The sequence below is a fragment of the Arachis ipaensis genome, chromosome B9, assembly GCF_059453495.1.
Source record: "Arachis ipaensis isolate K30076 ecotype BB chromosome B9, ASM5945349v1, whole genome shotgun sequence".
Taxonomy (NCBI): domain Eukaryota; kingdom Viridiplantae; phylum Streptophyta; class Magnoliopsida; order Fabales; family Fabaceae; genus Arachis; species Arachis ipaensis.
The window spans coordinates 114245948-114265735 of NC_142444.1; the positions used below are offsets into that span (position 1 = coordinate 114245948).

Consider the following 19788-nt stretch of genomic DNA (forward strand, 5'->3'; position numbering starts at 1 on the left):
CTCCTATATAATCCATCACAACTAGTTGTCCCTTGTTAATAAAGTCTTGAAAGTTTTAGTTGATTGTGAAATTTTTCTCTACATATTGCTTTTTCACAAGTTGTTGAAATGGTGTTAAAGTCCCTAATAATCATGTGTCTATAACCAAAACCTCTAGTAATACCAAGTAGTACCTCATTTTGATTTTTCTAATGTAGTCTACACTATAAAGGTGGACTCCAATCACTTTCCATCTAATTTGCTTCTCTAAATCTTGAATAGAAAATACTAAACAGAACTCTCCTTCTCTTATAACCTTTATTTTCATCCCTCTTGCCAAACCAGGGTTATTAGTCCTTAGCTTATACTAATCCAACCAGTTCTACATGAAAGAAATTCGTACAACCACACAGTTTCAAATGTCTTTCCATAATCAAGGGTTGTTGTTTGGTCTCGCATAAGAACATCACCTCGGAAGAATAAAAATTTTTTTTATCCTTTTATATTATGAACTACCATGAATTTTTGCAAACCTTGGCAATTTTATATAAGCATCTTTGTGGCATTAGGGAGTGCCAAATTTGGGATTGCACCCTTCTCCCCTTTAGCACTAGTCAATTCTGAATTAGAACAAGACTCCTTTACCTTCATTCTTCTTACTACATATTTTAATTTTTGATTTTTTGTTGCATCATCCAGCAAGCTTCTAGTTACTTCTAATTTGAAAATCTCTCATTTCCCATAATGAGAGTACCTCATGATTGTATTCATCCAATAAGTTATTCTCGGGTAGGATAATTGGAGAATGGTCAAGTTGGTTGTATGTATTGGCTATTTGGGAGTTATTTTTATGTATTAGATATTTAAGAGTTGTTTTGGTGTAAGGATAAATGGATGGTTTGAGGTAATAGGTTTTGGTTTGGATGGCTAGTGGTTGTTCCTGTTGAGTCATTAAATAATAATTGTGAAAATTTTTTTAGAAAGTTGACTGCTGTGGGTTTCTTTTCTGAGTATACTAGTCTTGTTTCTCTCTTTTTTATATTAGGTTGGCATTTTCTTTCTAATCCTCTACTCTTCCCCTCCCTGTTGATTAGAGGTTGCCTCTAAGAAGCTATTGTAGTTTCTAGTTTCGTGTCCTATGAAACAACAAAACAACAATAGGCTCTTTTCCTTTCATACTTTAGCGTGACTTCAAAACTAAATCTGTCAGGACTAGAGATTTTAATTGTTTGCCTCAAAGTTCTAGTGATATCCAAGTTAACACTTACCTTCATAATATGATCCTCCTTACCCCTTAACATGAATGTATCTACCTCAATGGCCTCTCCCAACCCCTCACCTATCTTCCTTGCAACCTCTTTGGTTTTAAAAAATTCTAGCATAACCCACAGTTGTATCCAAATTAGAAAGCGGATATAATCCTCTTCATTCATCTTCATGGTTGTATCCACCACTTTAAATGGATCATGAATTGCTTGACAAGCTATGGAAAACCTCTCTTCACTCTAATCATGTTTGCCTCGTTCGCAAAGAAAAATTGAAAGACATTGTTACCATGAGATTTCACACATAATCCCTTAGGGTGGTTACATATTGCATTGAATGCATCCTCTGTTATTTTCAGCTAAAACCCCTATCTGCCTTGAGCCTTCCTACAAGACTCCATGTGTAGTTCTCAATCTCTAGCCGCACATCTTCCTTTCTAAGAGGCACGATTTTTTCCTCCATTAGTCCAAGAAATTCAAGGTTTTTAACCTTTCGAACCTCCTTAGATGTTATATTTCAGATTGCTTATGTTAACAGTACGGAAAAAAGGTTGAATCTTCACACATACTAGACACTGATTTCTCAAAAAAACTAATCAAAATTCTAGTAGGGCACTAAAAAATATAGATTTGGATCCTTTAAAGTTTGAATTTTACTTTAGAGAGTAAAGTGTGATCTTCTAACTTTGAATAATTTTTCTTTAATATTTATTCTTGGTCCCACTTATGAAATCAATGGTGAGAAATCACATTTTACTCTCTAACATAAAATTCAAACTTTAGAAGATCTAAATCCAAAAAATATATACTTCAAAACTACTTAAAAGATTATTAATAGCCAAAAAAATTAATTATTAACTAACTCAACTAAATTACATCTATAACTAGCTCTATTAATTTAAGATATAAATTTCGATTAAATTTAGGGCAGCATAATAATACATTTATAATATTATTATGTTTATTAGATAGAATTTAATTTTGATGTAATATCAGTGTAAAATAATTTTACACATATATCCAATTACGTAATAACATATTAGCAAAAATAATTACCTTTTACATTGACTGTGTGAATGGTCATTCAAAAAAAAAGAATATGATTAGACGACTGTGTAGTTTACACAGTCAATATATTAAAATTAAACTCGCATTAGATAATTGATTATAAGAAAATAACCAAATGATATTATAAAAAGCATCAATATTATTTTGGTTTTGTGGTATGACGCGTGTTTTTTTTTTATGGGAAATAGGCCCAATATTGTTGGTTATAAGGACCAATGGTTATTGTTATTTTATTGTTATTGTATAAAAAAATAATAGTACAATTTTTTTCATAATAAAACAAAGTAAACCAAAGCAAGAAAGGAAGATAGTAATAATTATTAATTAACATGTGATACCGTTATCATTACGTATCAGATCGTGAAACAGCGGACAATGGGAAACACATTTTGCTTGTTCTGCGGGTGTATAGGGCAATCACATGTCGCGGTGGTCGAGCGTTGGGGCCGGTTCGAGAGGCTTGCTCAGCCTGGCTTCAACTTCTTCAACCCCTTAGCTGGCGAATTTTTGGCGGGACTACTGTCCACAAGGCTCTCCTACCTCGACGTCCGCATCGAAACCAAGACCAAGGTACGCACTAGGCACTAGGTATATGGTTCATTCAAATCCTATCAATCGTAGATCTGATTTGAGGTCTCCATATGTTAAATGTAGGACAATGTGTTCGTACAGTTGTTATGCTCGATCCATTACAGAGTGATAAAGGAGAGTGCCGATGATGCTTTCTATGAGCTACAAAATCCGCAAGAACAAATCCAGGCCTACGTCTTTGATGTCACCCGCGCTCTTGTTCCAAGAATGACTCTCGATCAACTCTTTGAACAAAAGGGCGAGGTTGCCAAAGCTGTCTTGGATGAGCTTGAAAAGGTCATAATCCATGTAACCTTTGGTTTTTAATTCGATAATTTTTTAGGTATTAGAAATATAACTATCTATACGTTATGTGATTTCATGATATGACACCAAACTTCTATGTCTGAAAGGTCCAACAAAGATTCTTGGGTGAAAGAGTATATTACATATATAACTATTCATATGTTTTTTCTTATCAATTTAAATTTTTTAGGAGAAGTGATTTTACCAAGCTGGACAACATGTAGCTAACACTTAATGAATGATGCACTCGTGTACGTAGGTAATGGGAGCATATGGATATAATATTGAGCACATACTCATGGTTGATATTGTGCCTGATCCTTCTGTTCGTAAAGCTATGAATGAGATCAATGCAGGTACATACTCTACTCTGCTTCCTCCTCACACTTTATTTTTCCTCCATGCTTCTTTTAGGCTTGTATGTGTGCAATTATTTTGCACACTTCTCCTGGTGAAGTTGCCAATATTTGCTTTTCGTTTCTATTTTTGTTAAAGTAGAATGAAAGGATACATATTATAGTATTGCTGATCGGAGAAAAAGAAAACTATATGATATAATAATGCAGTTTGTTTGAGATTTTGGACATTAAATATCTTCAAACTTGTATCATTTTTTATAGTGGGATTCTGATAAAAATAAAACACACATTTTTTTACTTATAAGAATATGAGCAATAATAATACTTATTCTCTAAATTAATGACAACAGTAAATAAACACATTAATAGTAGCAAAAAAATACACACAAAAAATCAAATAAATAGAGATAAAAATGTATCAACATTTTTAACGTAAAAAATCTTCTTAATGTGAAATGTAAAAATTATTCACCAAAATTAAAAAATTAATTTTACTATGATTTAGATAAAATATAAGAGAGTCACAAATCACTTCACAAATGTATATACATACAACAAGCCAAATTAAATAACCCAATTATCACAACTTACAAATAAGAACATGGAAATATATACCACAAAAATAGAGCTCATTTTAAAAATTTGAACGATGAAAATAAAGAATTAGATACTTAGAACATGCTGTCTAAATTTCAACTCAATCCAATTGTGAAAATAGCTCTATCTTCTCTTTTCTCAAGTATTTGTTGTTTTTGTTAAATAAGATTTCTCTCTCTCAACCTTAGCTCAGTATTAGCCAATTCACTTTTAATTGAGAGTAACCATGGACTTAGTACTAATATTTAAACTTTTTCTCCATATATGAAGAGAGTCTAAAATTCATCAAATATCGAAATATATGTATTTGATAGATATAGAACACAAAAGTATTAAGAGAATGATGCTAAAGAAAATATAAAAATTTATCTCTATTCTATTTATTTGCATTGTTCCTAATTTTTTTGTATACACTATACAGAATAATCAATCAGTGACTAAACTTTAGTCTTGTCCAGTTAAAAATGAGACTATACTTTTTATGTTTTGAACTACTTTTTACAATTTAATTACATCCACTTACTCTTTTTATTATTAAATCACCTTACGTAGTTACACACTATTTAAAAGTTCAGGTTATGAACTTTCACACTCTAAATCATTGTACAATCTTAAGTGTTAGGAGTAAATTATCTAAAAGTAAGAACTTTACAATTTTAGACAACTTGAATATTTAGACAATTCTCAAATCTTGAACTAATTTTTAATTTAAGGCTGAGTCAGATCTATTTAAATAATTTTTTATTATATATTTTATTTTATTTTATATTTTTATATTGATATCTTGATATAATTATGAAACAATAAAAAATAAAAAAATTTAAGAAATAATTTTATTTCTCAGCTCAAAGAATGCAACTTGCTAGTGTATATAAAGGAGAAGCAGAAAAGGTGCTTCAAGTAAAGAGAGCTGAAGCTGAAGCAGAATCCAAGTACCTTGGTGGTGTTGGTGTTGCAAGGCAAAGACAAGCCATAACGGATGGATTGAGAGAGAACATCTTGAATTTCTCACACAAAGTAGAAGGGACCTCTGCAAAAGAGGTTATGGATCTCATAATGATAACTCAGTACTTTGACACAATCAAAGACCTTGGCAACTCATCAAAGAACACAACGGTTTTCATACCACATGGACCTGGCCATGTTAGAGATATTAGTGAGCAGATACGTATGGGAATGATGGAAGCAACCAGTGCTCATGTAAACACTCAATGATCTTTTCACATTTTAGGATAAAACTTTTATTTTCATATATATATGTGTGTGTGTGTGTGGGACATTAAATTCATTTTATGGGTTGAGTTGGTGGTTTATATATGATATAAATGCATGATAAAAATAGAAAAGTACATAAATATATTTGAGATTAGAGACTTTTTTTATTTCTCTATATATTTATATATTCTATCATAATTATTAAGCATAATCAAACCAAGAATCTTATGTTTAATCTAATAATATGGAGAAATGTGTTGGTTCAATGTGAAAAAAATTAAAAAAATAAAATTATCTTTTTTCTATAAATTTATGGCATCTCTTTCCTATGTTTTTACTATATTTTAAAAGTTGGAAGTTCTAATTAGAATGGTAACCAATAGTTGTCATACAATATAATAATTATTACTAATTTAATGTCAACCAAAATGTTGTAGCATTTTTTTATTAAGAAGTATTTGGAAGGACATTTTATTAATGCATCTCCAAATCAAGCCTATCCAGTGTGGGGGGAACCCCATAGCTTGTAGAACTTTGATAAAAAAAAAATTGCCACTCTATGCGATCGTAAGCTTTGGCCATGTCCAACTTTAAAGCCATGTTACTTTTGTTTCCCATCTTCTTCTTTCTCATGTAGTGAAAAGTCTCAAAAGCAATCACACTATTATCCGTAATTAGCCGCCACAGGACAAAAGCGCTCTAAAATTCTCCCACTATGGTCTGTTTGGATAGATTTATAAGTAACTTTTTTTAACTTTTGACTTATGAAAAAGTGTAGTATTAATGTCTGGTACAATTTTTAAAATAAAATTATAACTTTCTAAAAAATTATTTTGGTGCTTAAAGAGAAGTTAAAAAAAATGACTTCTCTCATAATAAAAAGCTTTTTATCACTTTTCTCTTAAAATAAGTACTTTTAAAACTAAAAAACTAAATATAAAATAACTTATTTATAAGTTACTTTTAATATAAATATTTATTGTTTAAACTATTTCTTTAAAAGTAACTTAATTAAGTTGTTTACCCAAAATGAACATATTTCTGGTAAGATGAGCTTCAATCTTTTTGCCATTGTTTTTGTCATAATCTTGAACAAAACCTTAAAAAGAGAGATTGGTTAAAAATCCTTTGTATAAGTTGGCTGATGTACCTTAGGAATTAGACATAGAAATATCTTGTTGTAATATGTAGGATCAGCCTTATGGCTTGGTGCGTTTAGAGTCCATTCCGTTACCTTCTCCCCCACTATGTGCCGCATACATTGATAGAAGAGAGCTGGCATACCATTTGGCTGGGTGCATTTGGTCCAGAGCTACCTTGACCTTTTCTTTTGTAAATTCTGGATGAATGCATTGAAATTTCTCTGGTGTTACTCTTTTCCGTACCACATCAGTCACTTCGTCGATATTATGAATTCCTTCTGTCTAGAATAGTTGTTCAAAATGCTTGACTACAACCTCCTCAATCTACCCTTCCTCTCGATATACCACCCCGGTATCATCTGTAATTTGCTGGATAATGTTTCTTATTTTGAATTTGAATTCCCTTTTGATGGAAAAATCGTGTATTCCGATCACCTGCTTTAAGCCACGTCGCCCGGGAGCGTTCCGCCCACCAAATCTCCTCTTGGTTGAGTAGCTCATCGAGTGTGTTTTGCGTTGTCATTACGGCAGCCACATCTTCCATTTGTGGGAGTGATTAGAGAGATTCTAATTTCTTATGGTTTTCCTGAATGGCTATAGGAATACTCCTAAATTTTGTTTTTCTCCAATCATTTAGATGACTGCTACAATTCTCCAAATTCCTCATAATTTCATGGCTGCCTGAGAGCCAAGTACGACGCACCACCTCATGACATCCGACATTGCTTAACCAGGCTTTTTCAAAATAGAACAACTTATGTCTCTGTCGCGCCCCCTGTTTTCTACCTTGTGTATCCAGTAAAAAAGGGTTGTGATCAGACCTGTATCTTTGCAAATTTTGTACCACCACATCCGGAAAAAGTTTTTGTCCAATCAATGGTAGCCATAGCTCGATCTAAGCGCTCCTGAATATTTGAGTATCTGTGCTGACTGTTTGACCAAGTGAATACATGCCCTACAAACCCCAAATCGAGAAATTCGTTTTGTTGGATTGAATCTTGAAAACCTCGTGTCTGAGTATATGCTACCGGCAGTCCCCCGAGTTCTTTTGCTCAAGAACTTGATTAAAATCACCAAAAATTATCCATGGCATATTCACTGACTGGCTAAGAGAGTTGAGTAAATCCCATTATTTGTGTTTATATTCAGCTTCCGGGCACCCGTAGAATCCTGTCGCTCTCCATGGTTGTGCAGTCCTGTCATTTGTTATAATCATGTCAATGTGATTAAGGGACATAGAGAGTACCTCGACTACTATTGTATCATCCCACAAAATTGCCAATCCCTCCGATCTACTTCGATCCTCTTCTTGACAATCCATTCCCACCTCATTTGTCAATTTACCCATTTTCCTAAGTCGATTCATTTCTGCAGCTGTGCGTCTCGTTTCCATTAGGAAAAAGAGATTTGGAACTTATTTACTAACAGGTTTATTTAAAGCTCTAACTGCCCATAGGTTCCTAAACCCACAGCAATTCCAGCTAAGTAGCCACTACCATTCTGTTGGATGGTACCATCTTGTATTTCTTGTTAGTATCCTCTGCCCCTTCTTCAGTTATTGAAAAATCTGCAATTTGCTTACATTTTAGATCTCTGTTACTTTGTATCGCTAATGTATTCAAACTGTTCATCTTTTCACGCGGTAACTATTTCCATTTTTTTGTACCATTACTCCCTTGTGCTAAATCGTTATTTGTCGCTATGAACCTATTGAGATCTGCATCCATGTGTGCCTTCCTTTCTTCACCATTTTCCCAGGATTTTGATGTTGAGGCTGTTGTGGGATTTTTCAAGGGGTGTTTTCTCACTTGAATTGGGGGACTGAGTTACTGGCTCATATCTTTCAGTCATATTGGGCGTTAATTATTGCAAGTGCTTCGCCGTTGTCTCCTCATGGGCAGGGTTTGGATTATTGCTATGTACAGAAAGATTAGCTAGCTTAGCAAGAAGTATTTCTTGTCTACATTCTTGTGCCTTCTGACATTCTTTCTGCTTGAAATCCTCCTTTGGAGGTGTCTGATTATTTTTCCCAATAGCCCCTACTCTTGTACCAATCGTATCAGCTCTAACCCAAGCTCCTAATTCTTTCGACATTCTTTGAGATTCTTCACTGTGTTCCACTATTTGTCACAACTAGTCTTCGAATGTCCAATAAGACCACAATAGTAGCAAAAATTAGGTAGCCGCTCATATTTAAAGTCAACCCAAGTGATTCCATCTGCTACACTTCTTATATTTAAGCCTTTCCTGATGGGTTGATCAAGTTGCATCATGACCGTAGCTTTTAATAAAATGTCCTGTCTCTGGCTAGCATCAAAGAGACCACACTCATTTTTAGCGCCAACCAAACTGGCCAATTTCTCCCTCAACTTGACTATTTTGCAATGTTCTGACAGGTTCCAAAATTGTAACTTCATTTCCGCTTAAGCAAAATTCAGTTGCAGGGAGGAACATGCAGCTGCCAAGGTTACAGAATGAGCCACGAGTTACGGAATAACCAGGTACTACCCTTTGAGAGCCCGGTTCATATCATGTTCATTGTTAAAAAAATTGGTAAATTTTTTGTTTAACTTCTTTTATTTGAAATTCTTCTGACTTTTTCCAAATGTTAAACATCACACTGTGTACCCAATTACAATTGATAGTTTTATCGGTGAGTAATTTACTTACTAGACTATGGTGACACTTCTGCACACATTCATGTATATCGATTTCATCATACACAATTATAGTTTCTTCCTCCTCATCGGATACAACTGATTGGGTTGTGTGGTGAATATTGTTGGTTGACGAGTTTTTCTTCATTTCAGATTTTTGATAAGCAGACCATTAAATGGTAGCATAGTGGCGTCATTGACTGTACAAAGGCTAATCTGAGACAATGATTTTGAAGCTACTCAAAACACGAAGAGAACACTACTCTATAAAGAATATTCTTTTGACCATATAGAGAAAAAAAAAACTCACTAGACAAAAAAATGATACTATTATTATTACATTCTAGTTATTTTTTAAATTAAGTAAATATTTAAAAGTAGACACTTAATAAAATATGGAGAAACTAAAAATTATTTAGGGGCATTTGTCAGAAAATCAAGTTGAAAATTTTGATTTTTTATTCATTAAAAATAGAAATATATTTTTAATAATTTTTAATAAAATATTTTTAATAAATTATATTAACACTTAAAAATTAAAAAAATTAGTAACATATATGTTGGGATGCTAGTTATATCAACACACTAATAAAGCATTATATCAATAATAAGTTTCATTATATATATAATAGTGTTGATCAGAAAAATATTTTTGATAAAGGTGAATTGTTCAAATTGATAAAGTGGTCGAAAACATAAGCAGTGACACGTGTGCAAGTGTTAGGTGAAGGTTTTTAGCACGGATTCAATTTCGAGGCTTCCTGATCGAGCGAGTCAAATTGAATGGGATACTTGAAGTGGTTATTCGAAAAAGATTGATTCGAATAGTTGTAGTAGTGAAGAAGTTAAGAAGTTTTCCATCACGCGAGGAAATTATGGGGAATGCGGACAATCAAAAGACGGAAATAGTTACCAAGGAGAAATCATTCGAAATTTCAAATTCATAGTTAATTGTAATTAATTATAATTAATTATCAGTTACTAAAGGTAGATTATAAATACTAAGAAGTCTTAGGAAATTAGGGTTGGAATTTTACTTCAGAAAACACTCAAGCACATTCACATCCCCAGTGAATTTCTGAGTCTGCATTTGAGTTCAATTTATGTAGGGTTCCTTCCAAATTTTAAATTTCTCATTTATGTTTTCTATAAACTTTATTTTTCAAGTAAATTTATCCTTCAAGCAATCTTTAATTTCTTTGTTCAATTTACATTTCATCATTTTTAATTTTTATGTCAAAAGTCCTTTGATTGAGTCGAAGGCATTTTATTGCTTTGTTTAATTTCAACACATTTTCTTTGTTTTCAGTTTAATTTTTTCTTTTTGAAAACTTTATTTTGCCATCTTTTATCTTAAATTACATAATTTAATTTATCTTTATTTCCAAATTCCATCTAATCGAAGACACTTTGATGCACTTCTAGAAAACTGGCACCTGCAAAGAGGAGTAGGTTTCGCTCCCAGATCATTAGATATCGAACCACCATCGATTTGTTAAAAATCGATAAAACAAATTGGCACGCCCAGTGAGACAGTTTTAAAATTTCGAAGTGTGCCAAACAAATATTTTTTTCCAGTATTTTTCAGTGTATGCGACTGCGAAGTGGAAAAATCATTCACATGGCTGATGAATTATCAAATGTGAATGGTGGTTCATCCACTAATTATAGCATACCGGTGTCCATGCAACAAGCCGACGTGTCTTCATGTTCGAAGGGTGCAATTGGAACTGAAAGTATAGCAGTTACGACTGTTCAGACAGGAAATGGTGGACGTAATATTCGTCCACGTGGCCCTGTTCCACCATATCAACCTCCATTAACCGTTGGTTTGCCTCCTTATGGTCTTTTCCCTGGTTATACCCCACCGGTGGGTGGTTTTATTCCGCCTATCCGCTTTGGGAATACAAATGGAGTAAACAATACTCAAAACCCACAACAACATTCCGAGTACTCTCGCGATTATAATGTGGGCTCTACTTCGAATGCTGCCAATTCAATGGCGGTATATCGACAATAAGTGGAGGAAAGTCATCATGACTTAGTTAACTTATTGACCCAACAAATGACTACAATTCTGAATCCCATGATGGCTGATCATGAATCAAAATTTGAACGTCTTGCTAGACAAGTCGACAAAATTGCTCGAATTGTTGATTATGATGAAGGTGAAAAGCATAATGCCAAGGGAAATATCGGAGGAGTAGAAAATGTTTTTCGAAATGAAAATAATGTTTTGAATCAATAAAACCCTTATGTAGTTCCCCGAGGTCAAAATGCTGATGATTTTTTAGCCAAATTACGTGCAAATCATGGTGGTGAACGTTATCAAGTCACTAGAATTATGGAAGAAGTATTGAATCGGGTTGGGCTGAATGTTGGTTTTATGAATCAACCACATTTTGTGTCTGCTTTCCCTCAAGTTGTTCAGATGGCTGAAGTGCCGAGAGGGGTGAAGAATCCAAAGATAGTCGCAAAATTTGCTGGTGAGGTTGGAGAATCAACTATTGAACATGTTGCTCGTTATTTAGTCGAGATTGGGAACTTAGGTAATGATAAAAATTTGAAAATGAAGTTTTTTCCTTCTTCATTAACAAAGAATGCATTTACTTGGTTTTCAAATCTCAGACCGAATTTGATCACAATATAGAATCAGTTAGAAAATGCTTTTCACGCTCAGTTTTAGCGAGGAGAGATGAATGTAGCAGTTACTGATCTAGTGGCTTTGAAACGTGAAGATGGTGAAACCATCGATGATTATTTAATACGTTTCAAAAATGCTAGAAGTAGATGTTATGTATCATTACCCGAAAGTGAGATAGTGAAAATAGCAACCATGGGGTTAGGATTCTATATACGCAGAAAGCTGCTCAATGTGCATATTCCTGATTTGGCCCATTTGACTAAAAAGGTTCGACAGACCGCACTCATGAAAAAAGAGAAAGAAAAGTATAGAAATGAGCGAAGGTCAAAGAGTAAACCTTTTACTCGAAAATAAAAGGTTGCTTATGTAACCATGGAGTCCTTAGAGGAGGAATTCGATTTTGAGATAGAAGTCGATTTGGCTGAACTTAAGAAAGGTCCTCCATATTGAAGAAACTTCCAAGTGCTGAAAAGTGGAATAATTAAAAACTAAAAAGTGGAAAGAAGTATAGTTTTGATATTTCGAAATCTGATCAGATTTTTTATGTGTTGCTTAAAGATAAACAATTAATTCTGCCTGAGGGCAGAACTTTACTTTCTGTGAAAGATTTAAAAGAAAAGCCTTACTGTAAATTTCATCAAGCAACAAGTCATTCGACTAACAGTTGTATCCATTTCAGGGATTTGATTCAAGAAGCAATAATGGAAGGACGGTTGAAATTTGACGATGGCAAGAAAGAGATGAAGGTTGATGTGGATCCATTCGAGGTTGATGCTAGCTATGTCGAACCTTGTTTAGGAGTGAACATGGTTGGCATGTCTTATGACTTTGACGTGACTCTTGATGATTTTAAGTCACAGGTGAGATCTGTATACCCTAGAACAGGGGATGGTTTGCTGGATTTCTTGGTTCAGCAAAAAATCAAAGACCGGGATGTATCTCTGTGTTCACAATGCAATACTGTCTTTGATGCTGAAGTAGCAGCAATCTTCGAAAAGGAAAGGATGAAGAAAGAATTAGCTCATAGAGAAGAACAAGCGCGCCAAAGGCAGCCGATTCGGCGAATAGAGGTTCCGGCTCAAAGGCCCCTCGGCAAAATGTGACTACACCTTTAAGCCAATCCCAAGCCATAGGTGTTCAGTAGATTAGGAATTGCCAAGAATTCCATATACATGATCATATGTATCGACGCAATCCACAATGGGGGCATCAAGCGCCTTCTCGAAATCAATATTCTTACTATCGAGGTCGTTCCAGGGGTTATCCGAGAGAAAGAGGTGGAAGGAGAAGTTTCAATCAAAATAAGAAACCTCAGATAGAGGCAGGCAAAGAGGTAAGCAAGGGGGCAACGCCTTCTGTGCATTCTCGAATTGTCTTTCCTTCTGATGGAGAGACTTATCCCAAGGAAATTATATCGCCTGCAAAAATAGAAAAAGGCAAGGAGTAGCCCAGTCTTTAGGAGTCGATAAGAGTAAAGATGTCGATGTTGATGAAGAGTATTTTGATGAAAGAGATGATGATATGATAGGGACAACCTCGATCATTCCAACCGAATATTTGGGGGAGTATGAAGGTGACCCTAATGAAGATTATGATTGGAGGATGAAGAAGCCTTTTCCTTTATCCGAATCGAAGACGAGCCAGGTTATTTCTTGCGGCCTACTGAGAAATAGATGTCTCATCTCTGCCCACTTCATATAATAACAACTTTGAGTGGGATAAGGGTAAATAAAGTCTTGATTGATGGTGGTGCTGCGATCATTATGTTACCTGAGAGGATGTTAATCAAAGTGGGTAAACATCCTAATGATTTAGTCCCTACAAATATTGTTGTGACAGACTTCAGTGGGACTTCGACTTGATGCACGGAAAACTTGTCTCACAACAAATTCCCTTCGGCAAGTGTACCGAATTTGTCGTCAAGTAAAAACTCACAATAGAGTGAGGTCGAATCCCACAAGGATTGATTGATCAAGCAACTTTAATTAGAGGACTGTTCTAGTTGAGCGAATCCAGAATTTGAGTTGAGAATTGCAGAAAATAAAATGGCTGGAAGGTAATTGACAGGAAAGTAAATGCTAGAATTATAGATCTGAAAGTAAATGACGGAAGGTAAATTGCAGAATTGTAAATGAGAATGGGAGAATTGCTCATTAAAGTAAATAACAGAAATTAAAGAGAATGGGTAAGATCAGAAATGGGGAGTTCATTGGGCTTAGGAGATGTTGCATTCTCCGGATCAATTTCATTTTCATCTCTTCCTCAATCAATGCACTCATTGATCTCCTTGGCAATCTTAAGTGATTGAATTACAATTTCTTGTAATTCAATCTCTCAAATCTTGATCAATAGCCAATTCCTTGGTCAATTGCTCATGAGAAGAGATGAAGTAGGGTCACTGATTATACCACATGCATTTCCCAAACCAAGTGTTGAGAGGATTATAGTCACATATCCATCCAAACCCAATTTGGTCCAACATGAGAAAGCATTTCTAGCTTGATCTCTTCATTCCTCTTTCAAGGTTCAGAAGAGATCCAAGTATGAATAGCTTCTTTTTCAAGATAACTACTCAATTGGATGAAGATCGAATGCTTTCAAGTAAAATCAAGAGAAAAGATAGAAGAAGAATAATGAAAACTAGTATTGATCCATCAAATTACAACAGAGCTCCCTAACCCAATGACAGGGGTTTAGTTGTTCATAGCTCTGGAAAATGAAAACAAAGATGGAGAATACATGATAAAAACTTAGAAGTGCAGAGAAAGTAAATACAGAGAGTAGTTCTATGCTAAGAGTCTCCCTATAATTTCCAACTCTCCAAAATATTTCAAAGATACTCCTATATATACTACTCTTCTGTTCTTCTAGTTGATTCTTCAAGTCTTGGGCCTTTGGATCTTGAGTTGGAAGCAGTTCTCTTCTTCATTGGGCTTAGCTTTTACTTGCAGAGAGAAAGTATGAAGTGGGCAGGGGCTTTGGCTCAGGAAGTTAGTGGTGTTAACGTTCAGTGAAAATATGGGTTCGAGAACGTTAGTGACAATCACCTTTTTTACTAACGTTCCTCACCAAAGTTAAAGGCCACGTTAACCTCAACGTTAGTGGCACAAACGTTGCCACTAACGTTTCCACTATGTCCTTCGCACACGTTATTGGGACTCAACTTTCCCAATAACGTTGAGAAGCCTCCCCCTTCCCTACGTTAGAGCCCACGTTAACTTAGTTAACGTGGCTCTTTTAACGTAGGCTTGCCATCCTTCGAGAACGTTAGTGACACTTACCATTGTCACTAACGTTCCAAATTGCCCCTATTTTCCACGTTAAAGTCCACGTTAACTAGGTTAACGTCGCTTCTAACGTGGCCTTGCTAGCCATCTCCAACGTTAGTGACAAAGTTGAGTGTCACTAACGTTGGCTCATGGTGGCATGTGTGGCTCCTTCCAACGTTAGTGACAATGTTGGGTGTCACTAACGTTGGCGATCACCTTCTTTCTTCACGTTAGCTTCCACGTTAACTAGGTTAACGTGGGAGTCAACGTGGCTCATTGGGGCTTGTGTTCTTCCAACGTTAGTGACAATGTTAGGTGTCACTAACGTTGTCGACCACTTTGTTCCTTCACGTTAGCTTCCACGTTAACTAGGTTAACGTGGGAGTTAACGTGGCTTAATGTGCTTTGGCCAACGTTAGTGACAATGTTGAGTGTCACTAACGTTGGCTCCCCCCTTCCTTCTTAACGTTAGAGGCCATGTTAACTAGGTTAATGTGGACTCTAACGTGGCCACTCATGATCTTGGTTCAACGTTAGTGATAATGTTAAGTGTCACTAACGTTAGCTCTATTTCTTAACGTGGGCAATGATGGCTTTGAGAGCGTTATTGGCAATCACTTTTCTCATTAACTTTGCAAGTTACTCCCATTCCACGTTAGTGTTAACGTTAGTGCAACTAACGTAGCCACTAATGTGGTTCTTCTTTGCTTCCTTTGTCCTGAAATTAAGCAATAAAGTGCATCAAAGTTCTAGTCCAAGTCATTGGAAATGCAACATCCAATTTGTCCTTAAATTCATGCAAAATCCTCATGAAATCATGTAAAATACACAATGTATGCTTGAATCAAGATGTAAGTGAATATCTACCCAAAACTAGCTTATTTCCTAAGGAAATGCATGAAACTACCCTAAAAACAGTAAAGAAAAGGTCAGTGAAACTGGCCAAAATGCCTTGGCATCACGACTCCGGCCAGAGGGTTGGTTACTCTGACTGTGAAAGTTGGCTCGTCTGAGCATAATACTATTTTTGTGGTGATTCCATCAAGAGCAAGCTATAATACCTTGCTGGGGCGAGATTGGATCCATGGTGTAGGTGCAGTTCCTTCCACCGTGCATCAGAGTGTTCTTCTATGGACAAAAGATGGTAAACCTGAAATCATTAAGGCAGATTCAAACCTTTATGCCGAACAACTGCACGTTGATTTTAGGATGTACAATTCTAAATTGAAGCCTCTGAATGTTGATTGGACACTAAATTCTTATAATTGTGAAGGTTGCTATCTATCCTCTGAAGGCCTCTCGGTGAAGTTACGTTATCCAGAATTGGGTTTTGAGCCGATTGGTTGGGACTGTCTTTCTTGAAGGTCTTGGAGAAACTGCTTTATGGACCAGGTTGAGAAAGTTTCTGATTACATGGTAACATTACATAATTATTTAAATAATTTTCAGTTATTAGAGAATAAAGTTGATTCTTCTGATGAAGTTGAGTCACATAAGGGTAGTAATGTTATTAGTTGTAGTGTGTTCGATTCGGCGTCTTCAGTCGAATTTAGTTATGATTTTCCTATTTCTTGTAATGAAAATAATGATGCAAGCGGGACTGCCGATTTAATAGCAGAGGCTCATTGTGTAGAAAATATAAGTAATGTTGATTTAATTAATGATCAAGTTTCTTCCGTTTCTGATGATTCTATTGATTTCACTTTTGATTGTATTTATGATTTAGAACCACTGGGTTTTGAAAAATACTCAATAAAAGATGATGATTGTTATAAAAAGTTTGAATCTCAAGATCCCTTAGAGGAAGATAATCTGGGAACTCCTGATGATGTTCGAATTACATATATTTGTAAGGATCTTGTTGATCCTTTTCGAACTGAACTCTTTAATCTTTTACATGAGTTTAAAGATTATTTTGCTTGGGATTATCATGAGATGCCAGGTCTCGATCGTTCACTAGTGGAACATCGATTAGCATTGAAACCCAATGCTCGACCTGTGAAACAGACTCCAAGACATTTTGCTCCTGAAATTAATATAAAAATTAAAGAAGAGATAGAACGCTTGATCAAAGCAAAATTTAATCAAACTGCACGTTATGTTCAGTGGATGTCGAATATTGTCGTTGTCATGAAGAAGAATGGGAAGTTGAGAGTATGCATCGATTTTCGAGATTTGAATAATGCTACCCCAAAAGATGAATAATTTATGCCTATCGCGGATATGTTAATCGATTCTGCAGCTGGGAATGAAATACTCAGTTTCATGGACAGTTATTCTGGATATAACCAAATTTTCATTGCTGAAGAGGATGTAGCTAAAAATGTCTTTCGTTGTCCTGGGGCATTAGGTACATATGAATGGGTAGTTATGCCTTTTGGTTTGAAAAATGTTGGGGCAACATATCAATGGGCAATGAATGCTATTTTCCATGAATTTATTGGAAAATTTATGGAAGTGTATATCGATGATGTTATGGTTAAATCGATTTCGGTGAGTCGGCACATTGATCATTTAAGGAGAGCATTCCTTACTATGAGGAAGAAAGGCTTAAAGATGAATCCTTTGAAATGTTCTTTTGGTGTATCGGCTGGAAATTTTTTGGGTTTTGCTGTTCATAAAAAAGGAATTGCCATCGACAAAAATAAAGCAGATGCGATATTGGCATTGTCTGCACCTAAATCGAAGAAAGAAGTACAATCCTTCTTGGGTAAGGTAAATTATCTTCGAAGATTCATTTCGAATCTTTCAGATTGAACTAGAGTGTTTGCACCTTTAGTGAAACTGAAAAATGATTCACAATTCAAATGGACAACAGAACATCAGTTGGCGTTTGACTCGATTAAGACTTACTTGTCTAAAGCCCCGATTATGGCGAATCTTCGACCATCTGAACCCTTAAAATTATATATTGCAGCATCTGAAAATACTATAGGGCATATGTTAGCCCAAGATGATGAAAACGGGCATGAGCGGGCAGTTTATTACCTTAGTCAAGTTTTAACTGATATCGAGACGAGGTATTCCCCGATCGAAAAATTGTGTTTGTCTCTATATCATGCTTGTATGAAATTAAAGTGTTATATGGTGGCTAAATCGGTAAAATTTATTGCACAAACTAATTTAATCAAATATATGTTAAGCTTCCCGATGTTGCGCGGACGATTGGAAAAATGGATGCTAGCATTAACAGAGTTCGATCTACAATATGTCCCAGCCAAGGCTGTAAAAGGACAGGTCATTGCAGACTTTCTTGTAGATAATTCGAAAGATCTAAATGACCAGGGGGCAAATGTAATCGAAGTGAAAGTCGATTATTGGAAGTTGTATTTTGATGAGTCAAAACATAAAGATGGCGCAGGAGTTGGAATTTTAATTGTTTCACCAGAAGGAATTCCATCAAAATTTTTATTCGAAATAAAATATCCTTATTCGAATAATGAGGCAGAGTACGAAGCTTTGATTTTGGGCCTCAAAATCTTAATTAATAAGGGAGTTTCGGAAGTTCAGATATTAGGGGATTCCCAGTTGGTTTTGAAGCAGTTATCGAAAGAATTTAAATGTAATAATGAGAGATTACAAAAGTATTTGACAACTGCTTGGGAGTTGTTAACTTCTTTTCAAAAAATTTCTTTGGTTCATAATCCAAGGATTCAAAATGAAATGGCTAATGAATTAGCCCAAATTGCTTTGAAGTACAAAATCGGCCCAGGAACCCTTGAGACATTGGCAGGTATTCATCAGATTTTAGTACCTGCAGGTGAAAGAGAAGTTTTGTGTGTTGATGAGTGGGAGGATATTGATTGGAGGAAGCCTATTGCTCAGTACTTGAAAGATCCCAGTATCCCAGTTGATAGAAAGATGAAATTGCGAGCAACGAATTTTGTTTAATGGCTGATGAATTGTATAAGAAAGGTATTGATGGGAGTCTATCGAGATGTTTAGGTCAAAATGACCAAAATATTGCTTTGGGTGAATTTCACCTCATCAGCATGGAAAGAAAATGAGATGGGTGTTATATCGCAATCATGTATATTGGTCATCCATGATTATAGATTGCATTGATTATGCAAAAGCATGCCTAGAATACTAGAAGCATGGCTCAATTCAACAAATCCCAGCATCCAAATTACATTCTATAATAAAGCCATGGCAATTTAGAGGTTGGGCTTTGGATTTAATTGGGTTAATTCATCCTCCTTCATCAAAACAACACAAGTTTATCTTAGTAGTAATTGATTATTTTACAAAATGGGTTGAAGCGATTCCCTTGATAGAAGTAAGTCAAGGTGAGATAATAGAATTTATTGAGGAGCATATTATCCATCGATTTGGAATTCCTCAAACATTAAGTACTGATCAAGGAACGATGTTTACTGGTCAGCGGATTAAAAATTTTGCAACTTCGAGAAGTATTAATATGGTTACTTCGATCATCCATGATTATAGATTGCATTGATTATGCAAAAGCATGCCTAGAATACCAGAAGCATGGCTCAATTCAACAAATCCCAGCATCCAAATTACATTCTATAATAAAGCCATGACCATTTAGAGGTTGGGCTTTGGATTTAATTGGGTTAATTCATCCTCCTTCATCAAAACAACACAAGTTTATCTTAGTAGCAATTGATTATTTTACAAAATGGGTTGAAGCGATTCCCTTGATAGAAGTAAGTCAAGGTGAGATAATAGAATTTATTGAGGAACATATTAT

The 19788-nt window shown here is 35.1% G+C and overlaps 2 protein-coding genes across 2 annotated transcripts; both read left to right on the plus strand.

Moving 5' to 3' along the window:
* Window positions 1-1478: 1478 nt before the first annotated feature.
* On the plus strand, window positions 1479-5414 carry LOC107616946 (hypersensitive-induced response protein 4-like). Its single transcript, XM_088499739.1, has 5 exons — window positions 1479-1725; window positions 2670-2882; window positions 2967-3179; window positions 3448-3544; window positions 4989-5414. The coding sequence occupies exons 2-5, from the start codon at window positions 2688-2690 to the stop codon at window positions 5357-5359; spliced, it is 876 nt and encodes a 291-aa protein (XP_088355865.1). The 5' UTR covers window positions 1479-1725; window positions 2670-2687; the 3' UTR covers window positions 5360-5414.
* Window positions 5415-17294: 11880 nt separating this feature from the next.
* On the plus strand, window positions 17295-18962 carry LOC107615752 (uncharacterized). The gene is made up of 3 exons (XM_016317786.1): window positions 17295-17781; window positions 17890-18091; window positions 18215-18962. The coding sequence occupies exons 1-3, from the start codon at window positions 17295-17297 to the stop codon at window positions 18960-18962; spliced, it is 1437 nt and encodes a 478-aa protein (XP_016173272.1).
* The last annotated feature ends 826 nt before the right edge of the window (window positions 18963-19788 follow it).